The sequence below is a fragment of the Bacillus rossius genome, chromosome 1 (genome assembly GCF_032445375.1).
Source record: "Bacillus rossius redtenbacheri isolate Brsri chromosome 1, Brsri_v3, whole genome shotgun sequence".
In the NCBI taxonomy this organism is placed as follows: domain Eukaryota; kingdom Metazoa; phylum Arthropoda; class Insecta; order Phasmatodea; family Bacillidae; genus Bacillus; species Bacillus rossius.
In genome coordinates this window covers 376,599,268-376,612,639 of record NC_086330.1, presented here as the reverse complement: position 1 = coordinate 376,612,639, position 13,372 = coordinate 376,599,268, and the positions used below count along the sequence as shown (strand labels likewise).

The following is a 13,372-nucleotide window of genomic DNA, read 5'->3' as shown; positions in this document are numbered from 1 at the left end:
TTTACTTTTGATCATACATGTTGACCAAATTTATAACCGCTCTGATGTTTCTGAAACAAACAGAAATTTATGGCTTAAATATTTGAAACCATGTTGGCGTCTTTCAGTTTCTTTGCTAAAAACAGAGTTTTGTGTCTTTTGAATTTGATGCATTTGGCAACATTGTTCATTGCTGCTCTTGTGAAGTTCATTTTCAAACGTAACTTAACAATATTTAAAGATGTTTATGTCGTCAAAAGTAAAAATATTTGATTAAAATTACGTTTGAATATATTGAGTAATATATTTTTATTTAGTCTTAGTTTTTATTTTTAACCACATTTATGAAAGATGGTTGAATTACGTTTCACAGATGTGTGTGTTTTTGGGATATATTTGTGCTTTGTCTGGTCAACACATGTGCAAAGTTGTGGTTTGTTACATGGCATAGATTGTGACGAAAATATAATGTGTTTATAATATAAAAATATAATAAAATATAGAAAATATAAAAATTAGTTTGGCAGAAATTTTTACTATAAAAAAAGTTTTCCTGAAGTATTATCCCGAAGAGAAAAATTATTTCCCAAAGTTAGGGAATGGTCTCTTTCCCAACTTTTATCCTGAGTTTCGGGAATACTTCATTTGTTCCCATTATCCACACTGCTCACCTTGCAATTTTTTTTTATTTAATTTACAGCTGCCAACATCTTCCTGACCGACGAGGGGAATTGTTTGAAGTTGGGCGACTTCGGGTGTGCAGCCAAGATTAAGGCTCATACCACGATGATGGGAGAATTGCAAGGATTTATTGGAACACAAGGTAATGCCTTTAATGTCTTGGAGTTTCAACAGCACGATTTACTATGTGCAGATGTTATGACCATGTGAATGAAGTTTTAGTGAGTTCATTTGTGATTTAAAACATTTTGGTACCGTTGACGTCGCTGGGGCTGATCCTGTCGGTGGTGGTTCAAGTCCCGGCTGCTCAGATGGGTGGTAGAGGGGGTTGGAGCCTCGTGGCCTAGCGCAGGCGTGTCACTGTCCCGGAGAGTACCGCAGGTTCTCGTCGTGGAACGAGAAGACGAACCTGAGAAGTTTCCTCGCCGTGGTTGTGTCCCGCGTCGGCCGAGGCGTCCGTCCGCGAGCGTCCGCCTCGAGCGCGTCTCTCGACTCTGCTGCCTCCAGCTGGCGATCCGCGCGATACTGGCGCTACACGACAATCCGGCTTGCAAGATTCTCTCTGCCCACATTCCCCTCACTGGTGGTGCCATCGGGGCAACGAGGTGGCAGTGTGCAACAACGGTCTGAGCGACTGGGAGGAGCACTTGGGGCGACGTCAAGGCCGTTGTGCCCTTTGACACCTTGGTCACACGCACTACATAACGAAGCACTCGGACACCTCGGTATCACTGATCGAGGGGCTCGGGGAATGAGTGGGGATCGTCTGCTGGCCATGGAAAGTACTGAAGACGGGCTGGGGCCCTGCGCAGGGTGTCCATAAGGATGAAATATTTCATATCAACTTAGGCGAGAAAAAAGTACTAGATTTGAAGAAGAAAAAAAGTACTAAATTATAATTTGTTATGGTTTTAACAATTTAGGAAGTTATTATGACATTGCAATGCTCTAACTGAAATATCACACCACACACACACACGTACATTCCATAGTTTTTAAAAATAAATACGCTTAACAATAAAACATATTGGAGTTGCTGTAATGTTATTATATTAAAGAAAGAAAAAAGTACTAGATCTGAGCGTAAATATACTAGACAACTGAAAAACTTATAAAAGTACTAGATCTAGTAGGAAAGTACTAACTGTGGACACCCTGTGCAGCACAACTGGCTCTTTAATAGTCCCAGCTATGATCAAAAGAAAATTATTAATATTCTTGTAAATAACTTTTGTGTTAAGATGTTTCATTTACAATGATTAAAAAAAAGACAGTAGACAAGTATAAAAACTAGTTAACTATAACCCTGAAAATATAATCAGCTCATCCCACTGAATAAATAAAACATCACATTAATTCCATTGAAATTCTCTTATAAACTGGAGAAACTAATAAAGTCGCGGGGACTACTTGAGCCAGATCAAAGTGGAAAACATGGCAAACCGAAAACACTGGATCCATGTATACGTTGGGAGTGGGTGAGTTTAGTTGTTAGTTGTGAAAATAGTGAAAACGTAGGTATGCCAGTAGCAGCTCTGTTTGGGATGGTTTTTGTGCTGCCGTTCACGGAGGTGCAGCAGCGGACGTGATTGTAGTTTCTCGTTGCTCCCGTGTTGCAGCATACATGGCGCCCGAGATGTTCATGAAGACGACCACGGACGGGCACGGACGAGCCTCTGACGTGTGGTCCGTCGGCTGTGTGGTCGTGGAGATGGCTTCAGGCAAGGTAAACAAGCATTGTGTAACTTGCTATGTTTAAATATTTGAAAAATGTATTTAGCAAGAAAACCTTTACTGGTTTCCTGAGCAAAATTTGGTAAAGTTTGACTGTATCAAAAAGGTACGAGAAAGAAAAATGTTATATTTTGTTTTAATTGACCAAAAAAAAATTTTCTTGTGGATACAAGAAGTTTTATGTTCTGAATTAGGAATGGGTGTGTGTTAAAAATAAAACTCAACATTAAATTTTAATGTATGAAAAGCAATACATTTGTTCTGTACATAAATATTTTTCTTCCCACCATAAATTTCTTAGAGAATTTTTTTTACTATTATTCAAGCTTAAAAGCATCATCACGACATCCTCTACTGCTTCCAGCCTACGACCAGGCTGGCAGTTAGCGTAAGAGCAGGTAATACCGTATGTTTGATTTGAAGACATCTTTTTCATTTTACTAGCCACTCTGTTTATATCATGCAGAGTTTTTTTTACTTGCAAAGGTATTGAACGTTAAGGTTATAATTGTATTTATAAAACTACCGGACTGAGGGGCGTAAGGTGAGGGCCCTCGTAAGGGCATAGCAAGGTGCTTCCTCGTATAATGAATCCTGTGAGAGGCTGGAATACAACCACCCACCCTTGTTATGTTGCCACTTGAAGCAATGCCTTAATGCACACAGCAGCGAGGACCCTTTATAGCACAGTCGTATTAGGTTTTTACCCAAAAAAAAAAAAAACGTTATGTTTGAAGTTGATTGACATAAGAATGTTTCGGGAATAGTGTGTATTGTGTTGGGAAAAGGAAGGACGAGAGAGAGATGCGCAACTCAGCGGCACCAATTTTTTGGACCTTTTTTTCTTTTGTGCTGAGAATTTCTGGTGTGTTGTGTATGTAATTCTTATAATGGGAAAATCAGCTAATGTTCTTTCCCAAGAGAGATAAAGTTCGTCAAATAATTGTAAATGACTTTCTCATGTTCACATCCTTTTTTTTTTTAGGCCCTTAAAGTTTTCACGGCCATGCAATTGACATAGTTTTACTCATTTTCATGCTGTGACACATCCGATTAAGCTCAGATTGATCTTAAATGAAAGAGATGATAAGAAACACACATACTAAAAATAATGATACTTCGTATTTCTAGAATACAAATAATCACACAAATTGAAATTTTTTTTACAATCCATAACTACAATTACCACAATTTTTAAATATTAAAATTAGACCCAAAATAGTTTCATGTATATTTCAACTGTATTCCTAGTTGCTCTGTGTGACACATGGTTCTAGTTATGTGCATGTCTCAAGTTTTTGGTTACAGTTTGAGATCCATGTTGTAACGTTGCAAAACTCTTGCAACCACTGCAGAGTGTTCTTACGCCATGACATTTCTCAGTAAGTCAGATTGTCAGCTGGTTAATAAAATTTCAATGTCATGGGGACCTAGTTTTGTGTTTAATTTGTATCATTTGGAATGTTCGTGTAATTAATTTTGATATTTAATTATTTTATTTAGAAAAGAATTTTAACTTTATTTTTACTGTTTTTGACTTTGTGGCTAAGATACTATTTATGAAAGTGTGAATTTCAATATTTTATTTTATTTAAATGTTCTTTTTGTAATTATTATTTTTCGTATGTGTTTCATAGTGTGTTAGTGATGTTTTTAGAACATAAAACAGTGGTTTAAGAGAAAGATAGAGAGAAGCATGATGCCAAGGGGCAGAAATAACGGACAATAATTTATTACTTCCCTTATTAGAGAGATACAGGGACGTTTGCCAGATCCGTGGGATAGCTCTCTGACCGGAGAATCACATGATTTTAATTGTAAAAGTAATCGTCGTAGCCAATAGGAAGGCAGGTTTCCTAGGGAAGTCACCAGTTTTTACTGTTCTGTGTGATCTTGTACAGTGCTTTGTTTCGTCAGTCGTTTTTCAAGTACTGTGCCAAAAGGACGTGTGGGTTCAGCGCTCACGAATAACAGTAAATATGAATCAAGGCGGATAATTTCACGTCTGGGTGCTGAGGCAGTGCCCCTAAGTGTTTAACCAGTTTTATTATGCCAGTTTCGAACATTTATAGGCCCCAGATGTGTGTGGCGTAGGCCCGGGTGGTCCACTGGCCCTGCGGAGTTTATTTCCAGTGTATCTTCGTACCTAGGCGACGGAGTCGCTAGGGACATTATTTTGTGAATTAACAGAACTGTAAGTAACGATCGGCGAAAGTGAATTAGTATTTTCGTTAGCAGCTATATTGTAAAGGACACGTAAGTTTTATCGTCGTAAGAAGGATAAATTTCAAAATTCATTTAAAACTCTTTTATTTAAATGGAAGTAGTAACGGTCTAAACTGTCACAATTGTTTTCTGTATTCAACAAAAAAATATAATTTTATGTGATTGTTTTCTAGAATATGAAGTATTATTTTTCATTTTGACTGTACATGCATGTTTCGTACCATTTCCTTTTTCATTTTAGACCAATCAGCTTTATCGGATTGAACTAGTAAAACAATGCAAATTGTAGGCCATGAAACATTTAAGGGCCTTAAAAAAACAAGGATGCTAACATGAGGAAGATAAGAGTATTTTAATCTGTTGTTCACCAAGGTCAACAGTAACACTGTGCCAAAACTAAGATTTACTTTTTTTTTCCGGGTTCAGGTAATTTTTAATATAGGTACTTGACTGTGTTATTAATGGATTTTAGTTTGTTGACATAATAATAGGCATTTTGTAAATGTGTGTTTGTTCAGCAGAATTATTTTTTTCCAGCGACCTTGGGCAGAGTACGACTCGAACTTCCAGATTATGTTCAAAGTCGGAATGGGCCAGACTCCGTCGGTGCCCGACACCCTCAGCAAGGAAGGACATAACTTCCTGAGCCAGTGCTTCCAACACGACCCAAAAGAGCGAGCCTTTGCGTGCGAGTTGCTGCAGCATCCTTTTGTCAGGGTAACCATCTCTTCTGTTTCTGTTGTTGTGCGTGTATCTTTGTCTTTGGGATATTGTTACTTGCGGGGTAGCCCTGAATCAACCCTTGTTCAACTCTAATGACCTTGATATGACAAGACCTTGAGCTGTAATCCTTTATTATTTGTTTGGTCATTATTCAGGCTTCAATAGCATAAATACTATTTATAAAATAAGTGACTTACAGTGCAGTTACAAATGCTATGACTATGCACATGGGTGACTTTCATCATTCAAATATTTGAACATCATAGTTTGTTTTGTTTATAAACATTGTGTTGGTAACACATTAAAGTTTTACAGGTAACCATTTCAGTGAACATTCACCTCTACTGGTCTCTTGCCGATACATAAGACAAATCATAAGCAAATAATAAATTAATATTTATTTGTGTGTATGTGTATGATGTTGTATTTGTTACTATTATTAAATACATTTGGTTTTCTTTATAGGTTATAAATAGACACACACTTTTTTTGTTGCAGGTGGACGCTGATGATTCTGGAGTATTTTTACTTTTTAGTAATAAAAGAAATAAAGTGTGAAAATGATATAATTAATTGAGGTAAGTTTTTTTAAAATTGTACAATGATAATTTTTTAGTAAGTTTCTGTTGAGAAAAAGCAGTACTGCAGTATTAAGGGTTGTGTTGTTTTGTTGTTATGTAATGCTAATGCTCTTGGAGATGTTGGGTCCAGAGGAGCTGGGAACTTGAAGAGGGGGAGATTAGTGAGAGATGAGAGGGGTGCAGTCAATTAGTCCGTCAGAGCTAATGAAGCACGTGGAGTGAAAGTCTCCCCGGACAAGGAAGGGGGGGATGTTGGTAAGACTGGTGATAGTGTTCACAGGTATTGATTAGTGTGGGCGGGTGGGGGAAAGCCAGGACGCGATAAGAGAGAGGGCGTAGCTAGAGAAGTGAGTGAGCGAGCGAGTTGTGTGTAGTCGGCTAGGAGTGTGAGATGGTTCAGCGAAGAAATAGAGATGATTATGGTTGCTTGCAACAGAAAGTTAGCTCAACTGTGGAGTTGCAGTGTGAGCAGTGTTGTTTCCTATTTTCGTGGAGGAAATGTCTCTCTGCTAACTGATGTAAAGTTTGCATAACCATGGCCAAAAAATATTTTATTGTATGAATAATATATACTATGGGAAACGTTTAATTATATTTATTGATAAGTTTATAACATATTTTAAATTCTCATTTTTATTTATCAATTCAAAAAATACCTCAGTTCTGTAATTTTATTTTCTGTTTGCAGAACTTCTGTTTGGAATACAATCCACGAGGCATTCATCAGTTTTGATTGAAGGAATGCTTGCGTGTAAAACGCGTGCGTTAAGCTACTGAGAGTGTTCTGCATGGCTGTGGACTGCTACTTGACGGAGTTCTGTTACTTCCCTGGAGTGTTGGTCGCATGTTCCGTGTGTTTCCAGGCTGCTTGCTGTCAGTGTACGTTATGAACAGAGTCGATGAGCAATATTTAGTCTAAAATGTTGGCGGTAAATATTTTATGTGAAATGTATTTACCGTGAAGGATCACATATTCATTTTTGTTATCATGTATTTCATTTTAGTGGCTTTTTTTAAAGTGCCTTCATTATCACTTTTTTTGACAATTTTATTAAGAACTGTGATGGTTTTATATGTCTTGGTGTTCTGTCATGTCTGGTGTAAGTTGTAAGGAGCCATAGTGTCGGTGGTCAACACTTTTAAGTTGAATTAACATTGTATTTTACCTTAGGTGATCCTGTGCATCACACAGTTTTCTAGTCAGTAGTATATATTGGTACATGAAGTTTAACAATATATATATATATAGTTTTAGATTTAAAAATTTGTAATGAAAAATTTTTAATGACTAACTAATTTGAAGATAAAAACAAATCATTCATAAACTGTTAAATATTTATAAATTTTTAATAGTGCTGCCAACTATGTGTGATGATATTTAAATACGGTACAATGAGAAAAGAGTTTTGTTGGACAAATATCTGTTATATTTTTTTGATATGGATGAATGTAGTGTTCGGGGCTGTTTGTGCTTATATGTACGTATTTTATGCATACTATGTAATTTTTAGACATCATAACAGTATAAGTCAGTATATTAATCGTGACTATTTTCTGTGATTAAATATTATTTAGAGAGATGATATTTTGATTTCAGTTCATTGAATAAATTGTATGTATGTAGAATCAAATCTCATTAATTCAGAGAGCTAGGGGCCAAATTATTCTAACTTTTCTATTATCTTTATATTTTCACATCATGTATACACTTTCCACTGCTTTTAAAATTTTCATAGATACATTTTTATTAATTGATAGCCACTTCTATTTCTTATATAACTTATTAGCTCTGCTGTTGCATTTGTTGAGAGTAATTTGATGAATACGACGATAGTCAGGGAATGAAAATTTGTAACAATATTGGTGCTGCCATCTGTGGCGGAAGGGGTGAACCAAAGTTCACATTGAAGAGAAACTTTATAGTATTAACTGTGTAAATTACTTTAACAAATGGGCAGTATTTCAATAAAATACTTTGTCAAAATCACATCCAAAGCCGGGGTTTAGTATTTTTTTCAATTATTTTTCACTTTTAACAGAACAGTTTCATTTATAGTTAAAAGTTTTGGTCTGAAATTGAGTGAGTCGATATTCGAAGTAGCTGCTCTGGCAGTGAATTCTTGCGGCGGTTGCAGGAACTGTGTGAGATTCGCTTTCAGAAATGTAGTTGAAAACACAATTTGTGTAAATTTATCACTCTTGGCATGACCAAGGGACCCAGTGCCAGGCTACTTATTTAAAATAAAGCTGATGCAAGTAGTTAGACATCAAGTATGCTTAAAGAAGTGTGGACACAAAGCCAGAAAAAGACAGTTGATTTGTTTGTGACTTTTAATGTGAACAGAATTTTAGAGAATTCAAGTCACTGAAACTATAAGCATGTTCAAACAAAATTCATCAATGTGCTTGGCTTTTCATTACCATATTGACGACAATGTAAACATGCAATGACATAATTTCAAAAGTCAGATGTCATATATATATATATATATATATATATATATATATATATATATATATATATATATATATATAAACTCATTTCATGTTTCTTGGCTGTCAAAATCGTAACAAATTTGAAAATTTTAAAATGCCATGTAAAATTAATTAATATTTTCTAAAAGAAATTCAAACCATTTCTTGAAGTAGGCAGTGGCATTGCAGTTAAACCTAAAAAGCTTCAGTTCTGCAATAAATTACATTCTCCTTATTTGTACAACCCAAAAACGTTAAAATTGTAACTTTCGCAGCTAATCATGCGAAAAGTATGCGCTGTATATATTTTTCATTTTGTGCAAGTTAAACAATTGGAAAAGTCTAAAAGTTAATCAGCGATAATATAAATATAAAATCATGACCTGAAATGGGAGGCACCACCTTAACACCTATGTCTTGTCAAACGCAGAGCTCGTCGAAGGAGGACAATTTACGAAACTGACCCCAACACGTAACCTACTCGACAGCTCGTACGCGTGTGCGGAGGGGAAGGAAGCTACTCGGGAGGGTGGGGAAGGGGAAAGGCAGTTGTCCCATGGCCCCCTCTCCTGGCTCCCGGCTCAGTTTTAAACAATTGTGTGGAAAATTTATGTCAGAGTTTCTTAATATAAGTTAAGTTGCAACATGAGAACACATGAATCTGCTCGTTACCGAGGTTAGATTTTTACACATCTCTGGCCAGTACTGAAAGACTACCTCTCATTAAAAATTTTTTTTAAATTATAAACCACCAATTGGCTGAAGCCAGACACTTGAACACCGGAGTTAAGACTTGTCTCTTGTGCTGGCTCACTTCTTACTCTTTTAATAAATATCTGTCCAGTGGGTGGTTACTGGCTTGGAACTAAAGAAGCCACTCGAAGATCATTTTCTCCCTCAGAATTTTTAGCTCCAGGAATTTGTTTTCTTTTTAAGGCCTAGAATTGTAAGCGAGATCCCATAGAACGTTTGCTATTTTCATATTGTCTTGCATTCTTCCTCTTCCACGATTAGTTCTAGTTTCTACGACATCATCCGTGCTATGTACTTTTGATTTCTTGTGGCTTGGGAAAGATTTTTAATCAAAGATCATAAAAAACAAATGATATTTATGTACACTAGAATAAAAAAAAATTAAATACTTTTTTTGCAAGTTGAAACAAATTAAACTACATACCACAAAAGAAAAGTGTGTACATGATAATTTTTTTTTTAACTAAATTCAGAAAAATGTACAAAATTTTTCACTTTTTTTGGCAGCTTTGATGCAATAGAATGCACAAGAAAGCAGCAAAGAATAATAATTTTTCTTTTTGTGAGTATCAATTTTTTTTGTGTTGATGTACTTGCTGGTTTTGTAGGTCATATGTAATAATTTTTTGTAAAAACAGTCTTATTTTAAATTCCAAACATATTTTCATCTGCTGTACTTAAGTTTCAACACTGATGTATGTTTTCAGTATCAGCATTATGTCTATTTAAAAGTCTGATTAATATGGAGAATATGACTTATGTGAATTAATTGTGAAGATTATTATTCATAGTACGTAATCAGTTTTGAGTAGTAGTTAAGATGTGTAACAGGGTTTTTTTTTTTTTTTTGTACTGTGTGCATGTTGAGTATATGACTTCAATGTGTAATGAACTAGTCTGGTGCAAAACATTGCAGAAAGAATGAAAGAAAAAAGATGCATAAGGTGTTAAACTGATGTTTTGTGAAAGGCGTGGTAGGAAATACAAATAAATGTTTCAGGGCAGAGGAAGTGTATCGGAGGGTGTTTGCTTGAATGGCACAGTATCCTGTAATTGGCATGAGCATAGCCACGGGTTATTAGCTAGGATAATAGATAATGGTTTATGTTAAGTTATTTAACAACTACAAAATTTTGTCAGAAAAATATTACACACAATCACAATTAAAGTTATAATTATCTATAAATTCTTTGGTATTATAATAACTGTTTACTTTGCATGAAGTACATATTTTAATGTTAAAATGTATTTTAAACAATGTTTTCTTAAGTTAGGACCTTGGCTAGATCGACTTCTTGGCCCTGAAAACATATATTCGTTACATTTAATCAAAATTGTTATAGCCATTTTATATCAATTTTGATTATTAAGGAGGATTAATCTGTATTGTTACAGGTTTAAAAAATATTAGCGGGAGACTGCAACACAGTTTATATTACTCCATATTCATGGCCTGGCTAACCACAAGATTCAGCTGTGGAAATTAGTTGAAAACAACATTCATAATTAGCAATATCCTGTAGGTGGTTACATGCTTCAGCCTGGTAATTAATACTGAACTAAAATGATGATAAATGATGTCAACTTGCAATATATTATAATGCTCTATCATGCCAATTATTTGAGTAAAAGTTTCAAAAAAAACTGCAGGAGAAAGTTGTAAACATGAAGTATTCCCGGGATTAATTCTCCTGTAAGGGGCCATGGTGCTTTCTTGCAGTTTTGTGGTTTCAGCCTCTGAAACTTCATCAGTCTTTTTCCTAATCCTTGGAATTCTTCAACCTAGCCTTCGACTGTCATCCGATCAGTTATTTCTTTGTCGTGACATTTCACATCCTGTTGGTGCTCTTTCATATACTGAGAGAGGACCAAGGTCGCATAATTATGTACTTAAATATTCTTTTCAAAGCTCAGACTACTGCTATTACTGCTACAATAATCCATTTAAGTATAATGTTGCATTGTCTCTCTCAAAAAATGTTTTATATTCACTTGAATAGTATTTTAACCTACGGAAATTAATATACCCAGTAGTCTGAGAGTGTGCATTCTATTGTAAGTAGTCTGTTAATAATTTTCTAGTGTAGAAATATAAATTACAATAACTTCTTAAGTATTTTATGTTTCTGTTTTACAATCATGTTATTCCCGATTCGTTGTCTTACATGGGATTCATCAGAACCGTGAAAAAATAAAATACTATAAGAATTGTTAAGTTTGGTTAAAAGGGTAAATTTTGAATTTAATTTTTTGAAATATGTTAATATAATAGTTAACATCCTCGCATAACTAGGGTAGCTTCAGGCTTCGTAGTATGGTGTTTTCTGTATCAATTTAGCATGTTTTGATAGTGTTTGTAGTTCATGGGAGAAATGCCTCAAATCATCACTATAATCACATAATCAGAATAAAAAGTGAATGTAAATTTTTATGAAAAGATATTTGCTTTTAAGGAATAGTCATTTAATTTATTTTTTTTGTTTTAAATTTATAATATGTGTCTTTGTTTAATATCGTAGTGAGACTTCAAACAGTCTCAGCATTTCACCATTTTAAAGCCATAGCAAAATCGAGAGCAGTTCAAATTTCTCTGTAAGTGATGTAACCATGTAAAATTCAGAAGTAGCTTGGTGCTACATGTTAAGCAAATATAAATACTAACAAGAGTTTTATGTCATAATGTAGCATGGTTAGATAGGTAGAAAATATTTGTTTTATTTTATTTCAAATGCCCAAATGCTATAGTTTTCATTCTGCTTGTTATATTTTTAAATAATTATATTGTTGTTATCCAGTAATTCTATTATTTATGTAAATGTGCATTTAATCAGTAGACATATTATTAATTTTATTTGGACACACATCCTTTTGTTTTGAGACTTGCATCAAAATACCCCATGCATATGGACATCAATTTAGAATGTTCTGTTTATCATACATTATAATGATAAAAATAGTACATATGTGTTTTTTTATATCCCATATTATACCATTTTCTATATATTGTGCATTCCATAAATGTCTTAGGGGTGAAGTATCGTAGCATTTTGTGTGTTTTATTTCTGCATTTGACTGTCTTATGATGTGCTAATGTGTCTGTTTCTCATTTTTAGTATTGCATTTATAAAGAGTTAATAGTTTTATAGAAAAAATCTATATGACTGAGCTTTGTTCATAAGAATTAATTTAAGTCACTGTGTTCATAGAAATATGTACAGTTTCATTTAAAATCAAAAATTTAATACTACAATTTTGACTGAAAAATGTAACATCTTCAAACACACTAAACATGATTTTACTAAAAACTGTTTGTTTGCCTCAATTTTAAATCTGTTTTAGAGCAGTTTAAAAAGTTTTTCAGTTCAATTACAATGATTTGCAGACTGATGTTCATTTTGTTGCATTATACAACTTTATCCATGTCAAATATCTTCATGACAACTCAATCACAGTAAACAATGTTACACCATAGATAGGTACATGGATACATCCAGACAGTGTGGTCAGAAGTAGAGGTGTGTTGTAGGGTTAAGGTGAAACACATTGTACCCAGACTTCCGTATTATTTTGTTCTTCCATGATATGCCTGTCACCAAGATATAAACATATATTTTTGTTGGTATAATATTTGTGTACTGTTTAGTGTAGATGTTTTAATATTAAAAATGTACATTACAAATCCCCCCCTTCTTTTGGGAACCAGCTAAAAGATTTCTCATCCCTGAAAACATGTGTTCTGTACTTTTAATCAAAATCGTTAGAGCCATTTTGGAGAAGGCCAGTACATACATTTGCAAACATTCTTGTTAAATAGTGTAGGATAAATTGTTAAAATTTTTAAAATGTGGTTGAGCAATGTACCTAGTGAATTGTAGGGGTGAATATTATTTAATGTAACCTGAATATTTTTGTGTATTTAAATTGGATGTTATTAAATAATATTTTGTTACTTTGTCTGTTTTTTTTTTCTTTTGTGTATCCTCCTTTCATATCCAATCATCCTTCTCTGACGCCCGCACCAGCCGAATGTTGGGATAAGGATTTACATGTTAAAACTTAAATGCACTTGATTCAGTCAGTTTTTATTATAGAACTTTCAAATAAATTTCCAATTGTAGATATTGTAAGCACGCAGGTTGCTTCGTTCACAAACTTTAACTTTTGTAATTATTTTTTTATAATTGATAATTTAATGTTTAGGTTCGTTTCTTCAAAATTTT

General features: G+C 34.3%; 1 protein-coding gene across 4 annotated transcripts in view; it reads left to right on the top strand.

The window, feature by feature from the left end:
* Positions 1–13,101, top strand: part of LOC134528547 (mitogen-activated protein kinase kinase kinase 4) — an 86,469-nt gene extending 73,368 nt beyond the window's left edge. For all 4 annotated transcript variants that reach the window (XM_063362269.1, XM_063362270.1, XM_063362268.1 and 1 more), the window contains 5 exons: positions 680–802; positions 2,280–2,386; positions 5,158–5,337; positions 5,842–5,921; positions 6,613–13,101. In XM_063362269.1, coding sequence (XP_063218339.1) covers positions 680–802; positions 2,280–2,386; positions 5,158–5,337; positions 5,842–5,901 — 470 coding nt within the window. In that variant the 3' untranslated portion in view covers positions 5,902–5,921; positions 6,613–13,101. The remainder of the gene's footprint in view (positions 1–679; positions 803–2,279; positions 2,387–5,157; positions 5,338–5,841; positions 5,922–6,612) is intronic.
* The last annotated feature ends 271 nt before the right edge of the window (positions 13,102–13,372 follow it).